The sequence below is a fragment of the Trachypithecus francoisi genome, unplaced genomic scaffold, assembly GCF_009764315.1.
Source record: "Trachypithecus francoisi isolate TF-2019V2 unplaced genomic scaffold, Tfra_2.0 Lachesis_group5, whole genome shotgun sequence".
NCBI lineage: Eukaryota > Metazoa > Chordata > Mammalia > Primates > Cercopithecidae > Trachypithecus > Trachypithecus francoisi.
The window spans coordinates 88668676-88691163 of NW_022681470.1; the positions used below are offsets into that span (position 1 = coordinate 88668676).

General features: G+C 40.2%; 1 protein-coding gene and 1 long non-coding RNA gene across 4 annotated transcripts in view; one reads left to right on the plus strand and one right to left on the minus strand.

Annotated features, from left to right (window-relative positions):
* Positions 1-398: 398 nt before the first annotated feature.
* CD84 (CD84 molecule) overlaps positions 399-22488 on the plus strand; it is a 38570-nt gene continuing 16480 nt past the window's right edge. For 2 of the 3 annotated variants that reach the window (XR_004433928.1, XM_033197450.1), the window contains exons 1-2: positions 399-536; positions 14443-14784. Coding sequence is in view for 2 of the 3 variants with exons in the window: in XM_033197450.1 (XP_033053341.1) it covers positions 491-536; positions 14443-14784 (388 nt within the window). In the remaining variant the exon portion in view is untranslated. The remainder of the gene's footprint in view (positions 537-14442; positions 14785-22488) is intronic. The other variant, XM_033197451.1, reaches the window with a different exon arrangement.
* Positions 8757-11504, minus strand: LOC117075276. Its single transcript, XR_004433929.1, has 2 exons — positions 11309-11504; positions 8757-8951 (listed from the first exon to the last, which is right to left on the minus strand). It is a non-coding gene; the product is annotated as an uncharacterized LOC117075276 (long non-coding RNA).

Below are 22488 nucleotides of genomic sequence, written 5' to 3' on the forward strand. Positions count from 1 at the left end.
TAATAGTAATTCATTCTTCGAGCCTGTCTCAGGCTGGTTGTCAGTTTCTTCAGGAAGCCTACTCCAACTTTTCTTAGCCTGAGTTAGATGCCCCTATTCCTCTCATAGTTCCCTGTATTTTTCCTCTTGTAACACTTATTACATTATGTTGGAATTGCTTGTTTAGTTGTTGATTACTCCAAAAAAGAGTATAAACTCCATGAAAGGAGGGTAATCGATTGCTTTGTTGCTCTGTATATTGCCAACACCCAGAAGAGTGCCTGGCACATAGTAGGCACACAATACATATTTGTTGAATAAATAATTAATGCTAGGCACTTTAAATTGGAAAAAACTAGCACAGTAATACAAAGACCAATGTTAACTAAATCAGTTAACTTGCACTTCCTTTCTTAAACGTGGTTATAAAAAGGAGGAAGAAAAGTCAAGTGAAACTGACTCTGCTAGAACAGTGCCGTGCTTTTCCGCAGAAGGTTAGACCCTGAGAGAGATGGCTCAGCACCACCTATGGATCTTGCTCCTTTGCCTGCAAACCTGTGAGTTCTGACCCTTGCTGATCTGCTCCTGGTTTTCCATAAAGTTTTAAAAATTACCCTTAAGGAAGATATTGAACTGTCTTTTTGATCTGTGTTTAACAGAACACCCTGGGTCTCAGTATCTACTGTACTCAACAGGATGCAACTGGCTGGGGAGAGACTTAAAATTCAAACCTAAGTGTTTTTCAGCTTTAAAGTTTATATTTCTGAGTTTTATCTAGTTTTGGAGATCTCAGTTTCCAAAGGTCTGAGGCAAAACCTTCTCAGAGGAATCAGCACTTGGTAAAACCACCTACAAAGCCTGGCAAAAGAAAGATCATCTAAAAGCTCGAATGACTTACAAGCAGTCTCTTCTTGGCATTCAACTGTGATGGTGTTTGAGGGAGAAAACGTCTTTTCTAATTATAGTTGATTGTTCTATCAGGTTAGAGTGATGGATGACTCATCATTATCATTGTTGAGCCTCATCTCTATAAACTCCCTTTATTTTCAAAGCACAGTTAGAGCTTTTACTCTGCTTTTATCCTCAAGAAAGTTTAAAATAAATGAGGAAGAGATTATTATCCCATTTTTTACAAATAGTCTCAAAAAAGAATTGGAGAATTTGAATTTAAAACCTTATTTTTCTCATTTATGGCATAACAGTAAACTAAAAGAACAACATGAATATTGATTGCTATTGGTACAAAGGAAATTATAACAACACAGTTCTGGGAGTGCTGTGTCATTGTACATATTATCTCATTAAATACAAACAACTGTTCTGTCTAACAGAAATTTACTATGTTTGGAACTTCTAAATCTACTTCTAGTATCTCTTGCCAGTTCTGAAAATACACTAGCAAAATTCTGGCGTGAGTTAGAACCCTGGGAACCTAGTACATTAGGATTTTCTGAAAAAGGTAAAATCAATGCACCGCGATCTCTCTGGTTCCCTTGGCCATTTCAAGCTATGGCTCCTTTAATTTGAACTTCATGGAGATTGTAACCACTAGTCAGACCAAATTTTTGGAGCCTCTGCTGGTCGCTCTAGAATGACAGACAGAAAATGCAAGTAGATGAGGAAAAGTTGGTACTAGGGATGTCCTTAATCTTCCAGAGAGAGATTAGACAAGGTAGCATTTGATACCACTTAATTTGCAAAACATTCTATGATGTTTATGCCTACATTTTTATGTTATCCATATGAAAACCATTGAGATGGGAAAGATAGATGTTATTAATCTCATTATGCAAGAAGAATAATAAACTAAGATTTAGGGGTTAAAAAATTCACCTGAAATTTCACTACCTAAATTGGTAGAGCTGGAAATATACATTGGTTTTTCTAATCCCAAGGTTAATCCCAATCCCATCGGATCTTCTTTCTGCTCCACCTGACCTCTTCACTCATTGCTTTCAAATTCTTGATGCTCTTCAAAAGCTTAACACCTGCTAAAATAAAAGGTAGCTCTAGGATACACTTCTTTCATCTACCGAAACTGAAATAAAGTTGTCAAAGCAGCTAGTAGTGAATTGCTTATGAGTTTTGTGACCTAGAGGAAGTTATATTCCTCCTCTGACTCTTGTTTCAGCTTCAAAATGGGGAGGGTATTAATACAGTAGAATTGTTTTGAGAATCAAAATGATGATAATGCATGTATAACACTTGGCATAGTACCTAAATATATTAAATGCTTAACAGATATTAGCTAATGCTGCTGTTTTTCACACTCGCTTTTCATGCATTATTAGGAAGAGCCATGGCTTTACCACACAGAGATCCTGGGCAGGACTCCTCTGCCAGGGAACTGTCCAAGGAATATAAACAGGAGAAAAGGTGGTGGGAGTTTGAGCTTAGGTGCTGGTTTATCGGGGTTCTGTAAAAGGAAACTAGGAGTGAGATACTCATTTCATTAAGGATCCATGAAAGGGGAATGGGAGCTTGTTTTATAAAAGTAAAGCCAGGAGTACTTTTTACGTACTGTCTACCTTTACTGAATTACATGTTTGCCTCTTAAGGATTATTCTGCAAACTTTTCTGAGCATAAAAATATACCCTGAATTCCTCCTGCTGCTGTTCCTGGTAGAGGTGGTCCCTTACATTCAGTATTGGGCTTAGGAGTCTACACTTTATGCATTTCCCTGGAATTCAGAGCAGTTGAAGAGGCTGAGAAGCAGTGGAGAGATGCAGGGAGAAACCCCCATTTCCCCTCAGAAATTACCGACATAAGGAAAGTCTGAGTGTGCAAACTTATGACTGTTCTATGTTGGAAAAGTTTTCTCTGAGTCAAAATTCACAGTCTTATGCTCTGATGTCAACTTTCTGATCATGACTTTGGAAACACCATGACTCTGACTGTCTCTCCACATACCCTAGGAGACACTCCCACTCTGGGGGGTAGGAGATAGAGGAGTCCACCAGTTTTAACCCTTGCCCATCCCCTCTACATATTCTGTCTCACACTCTTAAGTCTTCCTTTTCTCTGCCCCATTCCTATTTCTATTTCTTCAACTCTCTGTCTTGTCTCCCATCAGTAATAGTAATAAATAACCATTTATGGAGCAATCACTGCATATTTGGCATTACTGTAAGTAGTCTACAGTTATTATTTTGTTTAATCCTTACAACACACTATGAGATAGGTACTGTTTATGTGTGCATATACAGGTGAAAGCATTGAAATACAGAGAGTCAAAGGTCATTTAACCAAAGACTGAAAGAAATAGAATTTAAACTTCAGAGTCATTAGACTTAACCTCGGAGTCATGCTGCCTCCACCCACTTTGATGCTGAAGTGGAGTAAATTACTCTCCCCACTATTAATATTTGGGAATATGGCAGTAAACAGTGATGATTTATTTAGTTCTGTCAAGACATGATTATTTGGATAGAAGCTGTGCCTTTCTCTTAACTCACCCACAGAGGAAGAAGGAGCTGCTGGCAGGTCCTTGCCAATAACAGAAGTTTAGGCAGGGCAGTGAGGCAGAATACCCAAGCAAATAACCATCTCCAGACATGTTTCAAATACCATTCACTTTAATATTATTCAAATGTGACTTGAATTAGTTTCTTTAAACAAATGAAAGTCCAATATCAACATGATGTTGATTTCCTGTTGGATGTTGAACATGGTCATGGGCATTTCAGCAGTTGAGACTTAAAATTCCAAGAAATGAGTGGACTCACTGTGGGTAACTGCATCCCAACCATCATCCTGGGTCTCAAAGGCAGGAAGCATACCTGTGGAAGTATGCTGACAAAACAACCTGCCACTGATCTGAAGTCCTTGCGTCATGGGGTCTTCAAGAAAAGGACAAGGCCTCTGTACTAGAATGAGATGTAAGCAGACAACTACATAGACATTCAGAAAAGGCTCAAAAGCAGAAATCCAGTTATAGAAATGGAAATATATTATATATGGGTAAAACTGGTTATCAAATACCCAGCTTCCAAACAGAGGGTGGGAAGCTGTTCCCCCTGTAATAACTCAGGCCTTCAGTGGAAGGTAGTGGAGGCCTACCTTGTCAGCTCCAACTGCTGAAGCAGTCCTGGAGATCAATATGGAGTCCAACAAGGCAGCCAGAGCACCTTCACAACAGGAGCCTGATGGTCAGTGCCAAGCCATTCAGGCTACTGCAGTATTCCTAAATCAAACCTTTCTTGTCTTGGACCTTAGGAGAGGGATGGACCTGTAAGTTTGGAAATCACTGGGCTCATCTATGTGAAACTTGGAAGGAGGTATGAGCAATCAGTTGGGGGCTGATATAGGTGAAACTGACTAGGTACTCATGTTTCCTTTGTTATACTCAATGTTCAAGTACCCACTAATAGAGGGCAGCAATGTTAAAACAGTGGATGGGCCGTGATCTCATGTCTGTTTTGAGATTGTGTGTGTGTGTGTGTGTGTGTGTGTCTGTGTATGTGTGTGTGTGTATGTTTTGAAGGAACCAATTCAAGTAAACCTAAATCCCAATAAAGGTGATATAAAGTAAAACTCCCAGGGGAAAACAATGTACTATTGCATGGGGGTAGTAGGTTCCTTTTTCTTAAAACCTCATGATCAAGGACTTTCCGTTGCTTTGGAGAATGACACAAAATTTCTGGCTGCCCAGCCCTGTGCTTCCTCTTTCCCTCTATGTCCCTTCACTCAATGTGAATAGTTATAATGGATTGTCTTCTGGGTACCACATGCTAAAGCTACCTCTGGTCACTCTCCCAGATCTACAATACTCAGCGATGTTCCACCCCCACTTTTTGACTCTAGGAAGCAGTGGGTGGAGAAGAGAGGGGAAGTTTAGCTAGTGCCACAAAAAAAAAGGACAAGAAATGTTTATCTGGAGGATCCTAAGAAAGTAAGGGGGTGGAAGTGTCTGTTAAGCAACAGTACAGTCTTCCCCATTTCCACTCTTATTAATAGCTACTTGCTGACTTTAACATCTCCCCAATACTCTAACTCTAATTTTTCCCTTCATAGCTGTCTAAGGTGTTATTTTAGTCTCTTTGAAGATGTTTATTTGTTTTACATAGCAAACACCTGTAGTGCCAAGCATACGCCAGGCACTCTTCTAAGAGGTGTACAAATATCAACTCATTTAACCCTCATAATATTCTTATGAGGTCAAATATTGTGCTACTATTACCTTCACTAATGTGCTAATATTACCTTCATTTTAAAATTAGGGAAACTGAGGCACAGAGAGGTTACTGACTTTCCCTAGGGTTCATGGACAGTCCCTGACAGAGCCAGGATTCTAGCCCAGGCAGCCTAGGTCTCAGTGACTAACTCATTGTGCCACACAGGTGACTCCACAAGGCAAGGCTCCCCTTGGAACCACTAGACTCTTCTCCATTAGTACACACACTTGAGAGCACTCTCGTGTCATTTAATCCTCATAATTCCTCAAAGTGGCAGGACAGCTCTGTTTTATTTCTTTTACTAACTAGAACCCTCAGACTTAGCAAGTAAGTGACATTCACGGTCATTTAGCTAGTCAACAACAGACCCTTGACTCAAATGTGTTTCCTAATCCCTGGTTCAGGACAATTTTACTAACTATGCTGTGGGTCCCCATTCTGTGGATCTAAAAAATTTTCTTCACAAACAATATAGAATATAGAAAGAAGTTGCAGTTAGCCATCTGCTTCTTGTTAATAATCAGTTTAAATACTTGACCTTTCACATCAAGACCCAGAGATCAGTAAAGAGTCCTCTCTTGCCCTCACTCTTTCTCTTGCTGAGATTTTCTGCCTTGTTTTTCTATTGTCGGAAAAGGATAATTGAGTCAGTTGCAAGAAAAAAAATTTTTTCTTTAAAGACAGAGTCTTGCCCTGTCACCCAGGCTGGAGGGCAGTAGCACAATCATGGTTCACGGCAGCCTTGACTTCCTAGACTCAAGTGATCCTCCTGTCTCAGCCTCCCAAGTAGCTGAGACTACAGGCATGCATTACCACACCTGACTAATTTTTTTTTATTTTCTTTTTCATAGAGACGGAATCTCATTGTGTTACCCAGGCTGGTGTTCATTTTTTCAACAAACATTTAATAATCATCCACTAGTTATTGGAGGAACAGTAGTGATTGAAACAAAGACTTGCATTCTTGATGATTGCATTATAGTAGCAGTGTATTGAGGGGATAAGTTGGGAGACAATCAATAAATATGCACAGGCAATGCTTTAGTGGTGATAACTACAATGAAGAGGATAGCAAGGCAAGGCAAGAGGAAATGATGGGGTGGGGATTGCTATTTTAGGCACAGTGACCAGGAAAGCTCTTTCTAATGAGGTGATGTTGGGACAAAAACCTGAACAAAGTAAGGAGCTGCTGAAAAGAGTGTGGTAGGAAAAGAGGAGAACAACGGTGCAAAAGCTCTAAGGCAAAGTGCCCTTGGCCTGTTTACAGAACAGACGGAGCTGATGTGGTTGGAGTAGGAGAGAAGTAGGGGCAGATCAGGCAGAGCCTAGTAGTGATGGTAAAGGTTATGAAAGGAGAATAGAGAGCTCCCCAAACTCCAAGGGTACACTGTGTTCATTTTTAATAGAATCTAAGGAGAACTATGGGGTTTTAGGTCTAAATGACCTCTCCATTTCATCTGTATTTGACTTTGGATTCCACCCAACACTTTTGTAGGTTTTGCTTGCCCAGCCTTGAAGAATTTTCCTCTCACCAGTTAAAAGCCTCATACCCCATCAATCTTTATACTTCATATGGGTTTCTGATTCTTTCCTTTTTTTTTTTTTTTGTTGTTTTTTCAAATATTCTTCTTTTTCTCACAATCCCTGTTGTCTTCTTCTAGTCAGTGGCTTTGAGCTACCTAACGATGAAATGTACATTTGTAAAATCCATCCATACACCTAGGATCATCCAGGGAAACAGGGTTATCATCTTAGACACAGAAAGGTGTATTGCATCGGGAAGGGTGCCCCAGCCCAATCCAGGAGGGGAAGTCAACTTCCAGTGAGCAAGCAGTCCTCAGTGCTCTCTTTCAACACTGGTCATCCTGTCCTCTGGGTCCTGGGCTTCCTCTCTGCCATAGCTACCTAAGAGTCACAGTGAACAGGTTTCTCCATCTAAGCCTCCACCCCAGGGTTTCAGCCTTTTCTTGCTTTTGTTTCTCCTCTGGAGGTATGGCCTTTCTCCTACCTTTCCCATTTGTGTTCTGGCATAGGAAGGTCACAAAATTACACTGGAAAAGGTTGTAAATGTGGGTTACTGCTTCTTCGCTGGGCTCCCAAGGGTACTTAGTAAACACTTGATCCCCTTCATCAATCTCTTGTTGACTCCCTGTGGTGTTCCTTATAGTAACATTTCCTCCCAATTTTTACATTCACCAGAATGATAGCAACTACCATTTATATGTGCCAGGCATTCGCAATTGCATTTAATAATTATCCACGCTTTACAGATGAGGCACCTGAGGAAGAGTGAATTTCAATAATTTTCTCAAGATAACACAGCTAGGTTCAAATATTCCTAAATTCAAAATCTGCACCTTTAGTCTGTATACCTCCTAGCTGGTCCCACTCTTGCCTCCTCACTGTTAGCAGATAGTCTCCCCTCCTACATTACTGAAGAGATGAAGGCCACCAATAATGATTGCCTGCCGTTTTATCCTATCTATTCCAAAATATCCACTCTGTATTAAGCACCTTCTATGTGTCCTCAAAACAATTCTATAAGGCAGGCATTATTATAGCCCATCTTGTAGTCAAGTAAGATGAGGGCCTCAGCAAACGCCAGGGATTGAACCTGAAAACAAGCCCATGTGGCTCAAATCTGTGCTCACTGTACATCACCAAGCAGCCTCTTCCTATCACCGTCTTTAATAACATCTCAAAATACCTTTGCTCTTTCACTCATCCTTTCCTCTCCCCTTTCCACTTCAGGTGAGGGTGTGACCCTCCTTAAACCTATAACTTCCGCTGCCTGCCCTTTCCTTTCCATCTTTTGTTCCATGATAAGCATTAGTGGTCTGTGTATCTTGTGCTGTACTGTATACCAGAGGTTTAAGGCAAGGCCCCTGGACTCAAGTCATTCACAGTGTCCAGAACACACACAGATTGATGACCACCACACGATGTGGCAAGTGCTATGAGAGGGAAACCTGGAGTTCCAGAGAGGCCATGGGCAGGAACATCTAACCTAGAGCAGGCCCACTGGGGACATCTCTCTCTGCTCACCCTCCCTAGCACCTCCCCCGCAACCCCTAGTCTCTTCTATTTTAAAACGAAAATAAATTAGTTTTACCTGACCCTCTAGCTACTGTCCTATCTCATCACCCTTCTTTCACTGTCAAGTTTTTCCTCCACGCTTTACCACCTACTCTGTCAGTCCCCTAGACTCTGGCCTTCCATCGAGTTGTCTTACTTGCACTATATTCTCAAAGGCCATCAATAACCTCGTAACGGGCAAACCCAGGGCCATTTTCAGTCATTATCCCATTGAACACTGAATCATTAGACATCAGTAGCAATCTCCTCCTTGAGACTCTTTCTCCTCTCTGTGATATCATCCATTATTGGTGCCTCTCTTGCACTCTTACCGCTTGGTCTATTGTGTTTCTTTTGATGGTGCCTCTTCTATAAATGTGAACACTCTTACAAGGCTCAGTCGTGGACTTCAGGCTTACTCTTCCTGAATGACCCTCCTCTCCTTCAGCCACTCCATTTCTGCAGATGATTTCTAAACCCGTTGAATTTCACTGTTACAGTAAGTACCAGATACACTAAAATAAGAATGCCTTAAACAAGAAAGAAGTTTATTTCTTGCCCATGTAAAAAAGTCCGGAGTTGTCTGTTCACAGTTGATAGAATAGTTCACAAGGTCACTGGGGTTCTGACTTCTATCTTCCTGCTCCACCATCCTCAGAATTTGGCTTCCTCCTCATGACACAGAATGTTTGTCTAAGATCCAGCTGTCATGGCCTTCTGGCCTGCAAAAGCAAGGAAGAGATGAAAACAGCAAATTTCCCTCATGTATGTATTTATTTATTGGTTTTTTTCTGAGACAGGGTCTCACTCTGTCACCCAGGCTGGAGTGCAGTGGTGTGGTCTTGGCTCACTGAAACCTTGACCCCCTCAGACTCAGGTGATCCTCTCACCTCACCCTCCTGGGCAGCTGGGACTACAGGTGTGCACCATCATGCCCAGGTAATTTTTGTACTTTTTTGTAGAGACATGGTTTTGCCATGTTACCCAGGCTGGTCTTGCACTCCTGGGCTCAAGCGATCCACCTGCCTCAGCCTCTCAAAGTGTTGGGATTGCAGATGTGAGCCACCACACCAGGTTCCCCACTCTTCTTAAAGACATAAAAGTCATATACAACACTTTCATTTTTATTCTATTGGGCCGAACTTAGTCATATGACCAACGTTAGCTAGAAGAAAGCAGGAAAATATAATCTTTACTCTGGGTGGCTCTATGCCCTGCTAAAATTTAACGATTCTATTACTAAGAATGAAGGCGGGAACATATATTGGAAAACAGCTAGCAGATTCTGCCACAGTGCCCCAAATAATACTTCAAGTCCATTCTCTCTCCTTATCTTCCATCCTTCCAACAGCTTACTTACAGGGTCCACTGTCATCTGAAATTTAATGTTTCTAAGATTAAACTTGTCCTTCCCCCTTTGACTTATTTCCATCATAAACTTTATGAGTTTTTCAATGACATAGAATAGAAACTCAAAATATATTGATGAACAATTGAATTCTAGCAGATGCCTCTTTATTTCTTGCCTTTCTCTGTGTTATCATCAAATCCAGCCCTTCCTTTCCATTCCCATTATCGTCCCCTGGTTCATGCCCAGAAGACTACAGTATTCCCTAAATGGCCTCTCTGATGCAGCCTCTCTTTCCTGTTTTCCTCCCCACACATCATTACCAGATTACAATGACTAAAACATTATTTTAATTTTCACCCTCAAAAACCTTAATAGTTCCCCTCTGCCTCTGGTGGAAACCTCAAACTGAAGGCTGTCTCAAATCTAAACCTAATTTGTATCTCCAGCTGTACCTCTGTCCACTCTGATATGCAAATTTATATTCATCCAACTAACATCACAGTTTCTCCTTCTAAACTTTTATTCAGGATCCAAGGACTTGAGACACTCTTCCTTTCCCTTTCCATCAAGTAGAATTCTATTCACCCTTCAAAATCCCCCTCAAATTCTACTTTCTTTGAGATGTTTTTTCTAACCACTACAGCTCAGCGATCCCTCCCTTCTTAGAATTCCTATCGTAATCACTGTTTCTACCATTCACTTGAATTTATTATTTACTATCTCATATTGCAAAGCAGAATTTGTGTGTGTGTGTGTGTGTGTGTGTGTGTATCTTATTTCCCTAACCAGGTATCAAATTCCCCCAAAAAGGCAGAGAATCTGTCTTTGCCGTAGACTAGCATAGTGCGTTTCGTGGTAAGTCCTCAAGATGTTTTTGTGCCATAAGTTATCTCTGAAATTAGATTTTAATAAGGTCATTTCCAGTGATAACATAATGTTAGAGTCCCCTTAGCACCTAAAAAATAAATATTGGGATTGATTGATATGGACATTCTTTCTTTTAAATCTTAAAGTCTTCTAAGAGCAGAATAAAGTCTATCCAGGGTACCTAAAACTGTCCCTCCAGGCTTTACTTGAATTAGCCCTTAAAAATGGCTATTGATATATGCTCCAGTATGGCCCTGGCATCACTAAGACCATCATAACGATGGCCTAGGGCAGGCCCAAAGGACAGGTACCAATTGTTAAAGTGATGATAAAGAACATATAATGCATGTTAAGATATCATTATTAACTCCAGAAATAACTAACATTTATTTTGCCTTGATGATCAGCAAAGCATTTCTACTCATATTACATCATTTGCTGTTCACCAAATAGGACAAATAGCATAGTTATTATTTTCGTTCTATGGATGAAGAAACGGAGGCTCAGAAAGGTTTTGTGACCTGTAATCCTAGCATTTTGGGAGGCTCAGGCAGGCAGATCATTTGAGGTCAGGAGTTCAAGACCAGCCTGGCCAACATGGTGAAACCCCGTCTTTACTAAAATTACGAAAAGTAGCTGGCCATGATGGCATGCACCTGTAATCCCAGCTACTCAGGTGGCTGAGGCAGGAGAACTGCCTGAACCCAGGAAGTGGAGGTCGCAGTGAGCCAAGATCATTCCACTACACTCCAGCTTGGGTGACAATGAAAGAGTAAGACTTTGTCTCAAATATATATATATATAAAAGAAAGGTTTTGTGACCTTGTTAAGGTTGTCCAGCTCATAAGTAGAAGTACTTACAGCTATGCCTTCTGCCTCCCTATCTTTCCACTGCATGCAATGGTTTTGCAGTTGCCTCTCTCAAGGCACAGTTGAAGTGTTTGAAGGCGGTAGAATCTTCATCTTAAACATGTGCAACCCTTTGCCTTTTCCAGCAAGCAAAGTATTCATGCCAACAACACCAGCAGCACAAATAACAGCTTCCCCCAGCTTTGCCTACCCACCACCCCCACTGCCTGATTGCTCTTTGATACCCCACCATCACTTCCTGAATGACTTGCTACACGAGATGAGACATACTTTTAAAACTGCACCACACACCAACCACTGTGGCTGCTCAACGGCCCTAATATTAAGAAGGTCTCAGCCTTAACAATCTACCTACATACTTCCTGGGGTTTGGTGAGAGAACCCAGCAAAATTACAAGTCTGTGGAATCTATTCTGTCTATCTCCTCACACCTAATCTCAATCCATAGAGTGGTGTGGCAATTAAGCACTAGGGTCTGACTTCAAAAAAGACTTGAGACATGGGAGATCTGAGATCAGGACTGGCTAGATAATTTGCGAGGCCCAGTGCAAAATGAAAGTGGAGGGCCCCTTATTTAAATATTATGTAGAATTTAAAGGTGGCAACGCAGCATTAAGTCCAGTTCAGGGTCCTTTTGAGCTCAGGGTCTTGTGCAACTGCATAGATCACATGCCCATTCCAGGACCATCCAGGGATTCAGGCTGGGACACTCCAAACACCTCACTCCTAGAACTCGTCAGTACAGAAAAACAGTTTATCTGGGGAGAATTAATGTTCTTGAATTTTGGCAAACTATGACTCTTACCACCAAAGGCAGCATTAGCCTCTTTCTGACCTGCCACCCCAATGGCTTATTTCTATTGCTTTTACCATTTAGCACTCATCGTGTTGTGTTATCTTTCACTTGTGTCCATATCTGTCTTATTTTCTGGGCTGTGAGCTCCTCAGGGCTGCAACAATGTCCTGTTTTTCCCTGTGTCCCTAACACAGCATCTGACACATAATTAGCACTTAATAAATGTTTGCAGATAAGGGTTCCCAATTTCCCCCTTCCTACTCCCACCCCACATACTCCCCACCCTGTTATATCTTCTGTACTTAGCCACCCCCCAACTAAATCCTCAGGCCTTGTCCTGGATACTGCTCCTACAGGAAAATCTCTGTTGGTCAGAAAGGAAAGAGGTTTACATCAGCTGTCCCTAAGACTCTTTCAGTGGTTGCTGAGCTGAAGAGCAAGGGTAGCCAAAGTGAGAGAGCACCATCAAGTTAAGAAATCCCTTTGTTTTGTACCACTTTAAAGTGACGTGTATACTTTATGATCCTTACTCTTCCATATACCAAGCCTTGGATAAACTTTAGGGTCAGCCTGAACACACTTATGTGGAAAACTGATGTTGTGGTCATCAGAACTTACACGCAGCCAGTATACACCAGAACCACCCAACTAGTTTTGTTTATAGCTAACACCCTTTCTGATTGGTCAGGGTCCATGTCATATTGGTTATTAAATACTTTGGATATCATCCATGCTTGCCCCAAACAGTATTTCTCACTAAAGAGCCCTCATTGAGAATTACAGGATAATGAAGAAGAGGAGGAGGAAGAGCAGAAAAATGATGTCTTAAAATTACATTGTCTCTCATTTTACAAACTATATATTAAAACCGTTTATCTTCAAAAGTGATAGAGGAGAGAAAAGGGAGGAGAAAATAAGCTTTTCGTCTTCCTATGTTACATTTTAAAAGCATTCATCCTTCAGCTTTCACTAGGAAATGTTCCCTGAATTCCTAGAGCAGATCAAGTCCCCTTGCTGGTCTCTCTCAAATCACCATAATACTTACATATTTTGTGCCTATCCATTTGTTTGTATGATTATCTGATCAACATTGGCATCTTCCTCTGACTGTAAGTCCAAAGAGCAAGAATTATGTCTGTTCTTCTCGCCATTGTATCCCCAGCTCCTTGTATCTTTTTTTTTTTTTTTTTTTTTTTTTTGAGACGGAGTCTCGCTCTGTCGCCCAGGCTGGAGTGCAGTGGCCGGATCTCAGCTCACTGCAAGCTCCGCCTCCCGGGTTTACGCCATTCTCCTGCCTCAGCCTCCCGAGTAGCTGGGACTACAGGCGCCCGCCACCTCGCCCGGCTAGTTTTTGTATTTTTAGTAGAGACGGGGTTTCACCGTATTAGCCAGGATGGTCTCGATCTCCTGACCTCGTGATCCGCCCGTCTCGGCCTCCCAAAGTGCTGGGATTACAGGCTTGAGCCACCGCGCCCGGCCGCTCCTTGTATCTTGTTTAAAAGGGTAGATGTCCAAAAAACACTTATATTATGAATTAAATTAATAAATACCCACCATAGTATCTGGAACAAAACTGATCCTGAATAAATACACACATTCATTCACAAATGTATGAATGAATAAACAAAACTTGCTTACTTCAGAAGTTGTTCCAAGAGAGTCTAGGAAACACATGAATAAATTCTATCAATTAATTCCACAAATATTTATTAAGCCCCTTCTATGTGTCCGGCACTCTTCTAGAGACTAGGAATATGGAAGTAAACAGAAAAACATCCCCCAAAATCACCAACTTGGGGAATATTTTCTCCAGAAACTCCAAAGCACTCTCTTTCTGTATCTTCCAAGAAGAGAGACAAAACGGTTACTTGCTTTTTGCAGAGATCGCAGGAAAATAAAAAGCAATGACCCAAGACTCCGTCAGCCAAGATATTCCAGGTTCTTGTTCCAGCTCTTCCACCGCTTGGTAATATGATCTTGGGAAAGAAATGCACCTAATATCTTAGACTACATGGAGGCTTATGGCCTTCACCTCTCAAATGCCTTCTAGCTTTCAGAGTCTGTAAGTCTAGGTAAAAATATTTTTAACGAAATGTATCTCTAATGAGAAACTTAGCTTTTGAATGAGAATGCTTTAGAAAATTTAGTTGTCATGACATATTAAATACACCTAGAGTAGAATGCACAAAAAAAAAAAAAAAAGACATCCTCAAGAAACTGGGTGAACTGCATTTGTGGCAGCTCCTCGGGGAGCTCCAAGGCCAGAAAGATTAGGAATTGAAAAAGGTGCAACAGTCAGATGGCTACAGTTTTCTTTTTATGTTCTCAGGGCCGGAAGCAGCTGGAAAAGACTCAGAAATCTTCACAGTGAATGGGATTCTGGGAGAGTCAGTCACTTTCCCTGTAAATATCCAAGAACCACAGCAAGTTAAAATCATTGCTTGGACTTCTAAAACATCTGTTGCTTATGTAACACCAGGAGACTCAGAAATGGCACCCATAGTTACTGTGACCCACAGAAATTATTATGAACGGATACATGCCTTAGGTCCGAAGTACAATCTGGTCATTAGTGATCTGAAGATGGAAGACGCAGGAGACTACAAAGCAGACATAAATACACAGGCTGATCCCTACACCACCACCAAGCGCTACAACCTGCAAGTCTATCGTAAGTCATGGGAAGACGGAGGGCTTGTGTTTTATTTTTACTTTGCAAATTTGCTATCTGAAACACATCTACATTTCTAATAATTGGGTCCCCTAAATCTTTTTATATCTATAAATACTTATATATTAATACATCAATACTTATAAGAGGATGCAGTCTTATTTCAGACCTGGCTTTGCCAGCTTCTAGCTATGTAATCTTCCATCTGTAGTTGGTCCCCGGGCCTTGGTTTTCTTTTTTATATAATGCCAATGATCATACTACTCACTTCCCAGAGTTATCATGAGGATCAAGTGAGATAGTGTATGCAAAGTGCTTAAAAAAAAACTTTTTATTTTGAGTTAATGATAGATGCAAAGAAGGTACAAATAAATGTACAGGGAAGTTCTGTGTACCCTTCACCCTGTGTTAACACATTGCATAACTATACCACAATATCAAAAACAGGAAATTGACATTAGCACAATCTATAGAACTTATTTAGGTTTCACCACGTATGCATGCATTCATTTATGTGTCAGTATGTGTGTAGCTCAGTACAATTTAATCACATGGGTAGTTTTGTGTAACCACTACCATAATCAAGATTAACCATCACAAGATTCCCTCATGCTCTCCCTATACAACCACTCCTCCACCTTTCTCTTCCCCAATCCCTGAAAAACACTAATTTGTTCATATCTACAACTATGTTATTTCACACACGTTATGTAGGTGGAATCCTGAAGGATGTATCTTTTTGAGGTTGGGTATTTTTCACATAGTAATGTCACTGAGATTCATCCAAACCCTTGTGTGTATTAACAGTTTGTACCTTTTTATTGCCAGATAGTATTCCATGGTATGGGTGCACTAGGTTGTTTAACCATTCACCTCTTGAGGAACATTTTAGTTCTTTCCAGTTTGGGGATATTACATATAAAGCTTCTCTGAATATGTGTGTACACTTTTCTGCATGAAATAAGTTTTTATTTATCTGGGATAAATGCTCAAAAATGTAATTGTATGATAAGTCCATTTACAGCTTTAAAATAAACTGACAAACTATTTTCAACTTTCCATTCTCACCAGGAATGTATGAATGATCCAGTTTCTCTACATCCTTACTAGCATTTGGTGTTATTATTTTTCATTTTGGCCATTCTGATGGGTGTGCAGTGATAACTCAATTTAGTTGTAATTTGAATTTCTAGTAGTTGATGCAAAGTGCTTTTGAAAGGTAAAATATTATAACTATTTGTTATCATCATTATAATTGCCACAATTCACTGGGAGATGTGAGTGCTTTGTTTGCAAGCTACCCCAAGTGTGGTCTGTAAACTGGCAGTATCAGCATCAACTGGGAGCTTTTTGGAAATGCAAATGTTCAGGCCCTGCCCCTGACCTTTGTGAATGAATGAAGTCCAGGAATCTGTGTCTAATATTACCTCTGGATTATTCCAACCTGTGCCAAAGTTTGAGTAAGCACAGACCTAGTGCTGTCCCGTTCAATATAGTAGCCTCTAGACCCATGCAGTTCTTGGGCATCTGAAATGTGGTGAGTCCAAATTGAGATGTGCTGTAAGTGTGAAATTCTTACCAGATCTTGAAGTCTTAGCACCAAAAAAATATATAAAATATCTCAATAATTTTCTCTTTTTCTTCAATTTTTATTTTAAGTTCAGGGTACATGTGCAGGATGTCAAGGTTTTTTACATAAGCAAATGTGTGCCATGGTGGTTTGCTGCACAGATCATTCCATCATCTAGGTATTAAGAGCAGCATCCATTAGCTAACCTTCCTGATCCTCTCTCTCCCCCAAACCCTCTCCAACAAGCCCCGTTGTGTGTTGTTTCCTTCCATGTGTCCATGTGTTCTCATCATTCATCTCCCACTTATAAGTGAGAACATGTGGTGTTTGGTTTTCTGTTCCTGCATTAGTTTGCTAAGGGTAATGGCTTCCAAATCCACCCATGTCCCTGAAAAGGACATGATCTTGTTCCTTTTTATGTCTGCATAGTATTCCATGGTGTATACGTACCACATTTTCTTTATCCAATCTATCATTGATGGGCATTTGGGTTGATTCCATGTCTTAGCTATTGTGAATAGTGCTGCAATGAACATACGTGTGCAAGTATCTTTATAATAGAATGATTTCTATTCTTTGGGGTATATACCCAATAATGGATTTGCTGCAACAAATGGTGTTTCTGCCTCTAGGTTTCTGAGGAATGGCCACACTGTCTTCCACAATGGGTGAACTAATTTACACTCCCACCAACACTGTAAAAGCATTTCTTTTTCCCTGCAACCTTGCCAGTTTCTGTTGTTTCTTGACTTTATTAATAATTGCCATTCTGACTGGCAGGAGATGGTATCTCATTGTGGTTTTGATTTGCATTTTTCTAATGATCAGTGATGTTGAGCTTTTTTTCACATGTTTGTTGGCTGCATGAATGTCTTCTTTTGAGAAGTGTCTGTTCATGGTTTTTGCCCAGTTTTTAATGGGGTCATGGATTTTTTTTTTTTTCTTGTTTTTTCCTTAAACATTTAAGTTCCTTGTGGACTCTGGATATTAGACCTTTGTCAGATGGATAGATTAGAAAAATTTTCTCCCATTCTGTAGGTTGTCTGTTACTCTGATGATAGTTTCTTTTGCTGTGCAGAAGCTCTTTAGTTCAATCAGATCCCATTTGTCAATTTTTGCTTTTATTGCAATTGCTTTTGACATTTTCATCATGAAATCTTTGCCCATGCCTATGTACTGAATGGTATTGCCCAGATTTTCTTCTAGGGTTTTTATACTTTGGGGCTTTACATTTAAGTCTTTAGTTCACCTTGAATTAATTTTTGTTTAAGGTACAAGGAAGTGGTCCAGTTTCAATTTTCTGCATGTGGCTAGCCAGTTGTCCCCACACCATTTTTAAATAGGGAATCCTTTTCCCATTGTTTTTGTCAGGTTTGTTGAAAATCAGATAATTGCAGGTGTGTGGTCTCATTTTTAAGTTCTTTATTCTATTCCATTGGTCTATGTGTCTGTTTTTGTACCAGTACCATGCTGTTTTGGTTACCTTGGCCTTGTAGTATAGTTTGAAGTTTGGTAGTGTGATGCCTCCAATTTTGTTCTTTTTGCTTAGAACTGTCTTGGCTATTCAGGATCTTTTTTCATTCCATATGAATTTTAAAGTAGTTTTTTCTAATTCTATGAAGAATGTCAATAGTAGTCTAATGAGAATAGCATTGAATCTATAAATTACTTTGGGCAGTATGGCCATTTTCACGATATTGATTCTTCCTATCCATGAGCATGGAATGTGTTTCCATTTATTTGTGTCCTCTCTGATTTCTTTGAGCAGTGGTTTGTAGTTCCCATTGAAGAGGTCCTTCACTCTCCTTGTTAGCTGTATTGCTAGGCATATTAATCTTTTTGTAGCAGTTGTGAATGGGAGTTCATTCATGATCTCTGCTTGCCTGTTGTTGGTGTATAGGAATGCTAGTGATTTTTGTCCATTGATTTTTGTATCCTTGAGGATTGCTAAAGTTGTTTATCAGCTTAAGAAGCTATTGGCCTGAGATGATGGGGTTTTCTAGATATAGGATCATGTCATCTGCAAACGGAGACAGTTTGACTTCCTCTCTCCCTATTTGAATATCCTTTATTTCTTTTTCTTGCCTGATTGCTTTTGCCAGAACTTTCAATACTATGTTGAATAGGGGTGATGAAAGAGGGCATTCTTGTCTTGTGCCGGTTTTCACAGGGAATGCTTCCTGCTTTTGCTCATTCAGTATGATATTGGCGTGTGTTTGTCATACGTGGCTCTTATTATTTTGAGGTATGTTCCTTCAATATCTAAGTTATGAAGAGTGTTTAACATGACGGGATGTTGAATTTTATTGAAGGCTCTTTCTGTCTCTGTTGAGATAATCTGTGGGTTTTGTCTTCAGTACTATTTATGTGATAAATCACACTTACTGATTTGGGTATGTTGAACCAATCTTGCATCCTGGAGATGAAGTCAACTTGATCATGGTGGATAAGCTTTATGATGTGCTGCTGGTTTTGGTTTGCCAGCATTTTACTGAGGATTTTTGCATCAGTGTTCATTAAGGATATTGGCCTGAGGTTTCCTTTTTTGGTCTTATCTCTACCAGGTTTGGTATCAGGATGAGTTAGGGAGGAGTCCCTCCTTTTCAGTTTTTTGGAATAATTTTAGTAGAAATGATGCCAGCTCTTCTTTGTACCTCTGGTAGAACTCAGCTATGAATCTGTCTGGTCCTGGGTTTTTGTTTTGCTTTGTTTTGTTTTTGTTTGGTAGGCTATTTATTACTGCCTCAATTTCAGAACTTGTTATTGATGTGCTCAAAAATTCAACTTCTTCCTGGCTCAGTCTTGGGAGGGTGTATGTGTCCAGGAATTTATCCATTTCTTCTATATTTTCTAGTTTATGTGCATAGAGATATTTATAGTATTCTCTGATGGTTATTTGTATTGCTTTGGGGTCAGTGGTGATAACCCCTTTATCATTTTGTATTGTGTTTATTTGATTCTTCTCTCTTTTCTTCTTTATTAGTCTAGCTAGCAGTCTATTTTTCATTTTTGCAAAAAGCCAACTTCCGGATTTTTTGATTTTTTGAAGGATTTTTTGTGTCTCTCTCTCCCTCAGTTCAGCCCTGATCTTTGTTGTTTTTCATCATCTGCTAACTTTGGGGTTTGTTTGCTCTTGGTTCTATAGTTCTTTTAGTTGTGATGTTAGGTTGTTAACTTGAGATCTTTCTAGCTTTTTGATGTGGGCATTTAGAGATGTAAGTTTCCCTCTTAACACTCCTTAGCCTGCCTTGCAGAGATTCTGGTACATTGTCTCTTTGTTCTCATTAGTTTCAAAGAACTTGATTTCTGCCTTAATTTCATCGTTTACCCAAGAGTCATTCAGGAGCAGATTGTTCAATTTCCATGTAGTTGTGTGGCTATGAGTGAATTTCTTAATTTTGAGCTCTAATTTGATTGTGCTATGATCTGAGAGACTGTTTCCCTGAATGATTTCAGGTCTTTTGCATTTGCTGAGGAGTGTTTTACTTCCTATTATGTGATCAATTTTAGAGTAAGTGCATGTGGTGGTGAGAAAAATATATATTCTATGGAATTTGGCTAGAGAGTTCTGTAGAGGTCTACAGGTCCACTTGATCCAGAGCTGAGTTTAGGTTCTGAATATCTTTGTCAATTTTCTGTCTCAATGGTCTAATATGGTCAGTAGGGTGTTTAACTCTCCCACTATTATTGTGTGGGAGTCCAAGTCTTTTTGCAGATCTTGAAGAACTTGCTTTATGGATTTGAGTGCTCCTGTATTGTGTGCATATATATTTAGGATAGTTAGCTCTTCTTGTTTAATTAAACCCTTTACCATCATATAACGTCCTTCTTTGTCTTTTTTAATCTTTGTTGCTTGAAAGTCTATTTTGTCAGAAACTAGGATTGTAACCCCTGCTTTTTCTGTTTTCCATTTGCCTGGTACATTTTTCCCTATCCCTTTATTTTGAGACTGTGTGTGTCTTTGCATGTGAGATGGGTCTCTTGAAGACAGCATACAGATGGGTCTCAGCATACCAGCTTGCCATTCTGTGATTTTTAACTGGGGGCATTTAGCCCATTTACACTTAAGTATTGTTATGTGTGAATTTGATCCTGTCATCATGATGCTAGCTGGTTATTTTGCAGACTTGTTTATATAGTTGCTTCATAGTGTCACTGGTCTGCGTACTTCACTGTGTTTTTGTAGTGGCTGGTACCTATTTTCCGTTTCCTTATTTAGTGCCTCATTCAGGAGCTCTTGCAAGGCAGGCCTGGTGGTAGCAAATTTCTTCAGCATTTGCTTGTCTGAAAGGGATTTTATTTCTTCTTCACTTAAGAAGCTTAGTTTGGCCAGATATGAAATTCTGGGTTGGAAATGCTTTTCTTAAATAATGTTGACTATTGGCCTCCAATCTCTTCTGGCTTGTAGAGTTTCCACTGAGAGGTCTGCTTTTAGTATGATGTGCTTCTCTTTGTAGGTGACTGGACTTTCTCTCTCCTTACCATTTTTTCTTTCATTTCAACCTTGGAGAATCTGATGATTATGTGTCCTGGGGTTGATTTTCTCATGGAGTATCTCACTTGTGTTCTCTGCATTTCCTGAATCTGAACGTTGGCTTGTCTTGCCAGGTTGGGGAAGTTCTCCTGGACGATATCTTGAGTATATTTTCCAACTTGGTTCCATTCTCCCTATCTCTTTCAGGTACCCCAATTGGTCATAGGCTTGGTCTCTTTACATAACTCCATATGTCTTGGAGGTTTTGTTCTTTCCTTTTCATTCTTTTTTCTTTTTTCTTGTCTGCCTGTCTTATTTCAGAAAGATAGTCTTCAAGTTCTATGATTCTTTCCTCCACTTGATCTATTCTGCTATTGATACTTGTGATCAATATTTCGTTGTGGTTTTCAGCTCCATCAGGTCAGTTATGTTCCTTTCTAAACTGGCTATTCTGACTGTCGGCTCCTGTATTGTCTTATAATTCTTATCTTCTTAGGATTGAGTTAGAACATGCTCCTTTAGCTCAGCAAAGTTTGTTATTACCCACCTTCTGAAATTTACTTCTGTCAATTCAGCCATCTCAGCCTCAGCCCAGCTCTGTGCTTTTGCTGGAGAGGTATTGTGGTCATTTGGAGAAGAAAAGGCATCCTGGCTTTTTGAGTTTTCAGCATTTTTGCATTAATTCTTTATTTTCTTTGTGGGCTTATCTACCTTTGATCTTTGAGGTCACTGACCTTCGAATGGGGTTTTGCTGAGGTCTTTTTTGTTGATGCTGTTGTTTTCTGTTTGTTGGTTTTTCTTTCAACAGTCAGGCCACTCTTCTGTGGGGCTGTTGCAGTTTGCTGAGGGTCCACTCCAGACCCTAATCACCTCAGTTTTTCCTGTACCTAGAGGTATCACCAGTGAAGCCTGCAAAATAGCAAAGATGGCAGCCTGCTCTTTTTTCTGGAAGCTCCATTCCAGGAGTGTACTGACCTGTTGCCAGCCTGAATACACCTGTAGGAGGCGGCTAGGGACCCCTGTTGGGAGGCCTCAACCAGTCAGGAGGAACAGGATCAGGGACCCACGTAAATAATCAGTCTGGCTGCTTTTTGGTAGAGCAGGTGTGCTCCATTGGAGGGTCCCTTCCTTGTCCAGACTCTATGAACTCTCCAAAGCCAGCAGGCTGGAACAGCTGAGTTGACTGAATGTCAGAGATGGTGGCTGCCCCTCCCCACAGGAGCTCTGTCCCAGAGAGAATTCAAAACTCCATCTGTATAACCCTGGCTAGAGTAGCTGAAGCCCCTGCAGGGAGGTCCCACCCAGTGAGAGTAAAGGAGCTGTCTGATCTGGCAAAGCAACTGTGCTCCATTGTAGGGGACCCTACCTCCTCCGGATCATTTGAACTCTCCAAAGCTGGTAGGCTGGAATGGTTGAAGCTACTGAACCGCAGAGATGGCAGACGCACCCTCCTCAATAATTTTCATATTAGGGAAATGAAATTTTTGTTATATTGGGTTAAATATAATGCATAATTTAAATTAATATTACATGCTTATTTTCACTTTTGAAATGTGATTATTAGAAAATTTAAAATTACATAAGTGACTCACATTACATTTCTTTTGGGCAATACTAGTTTCTAGCATAGAGAACACCTTGGCCATTTCTCAAAGATTTC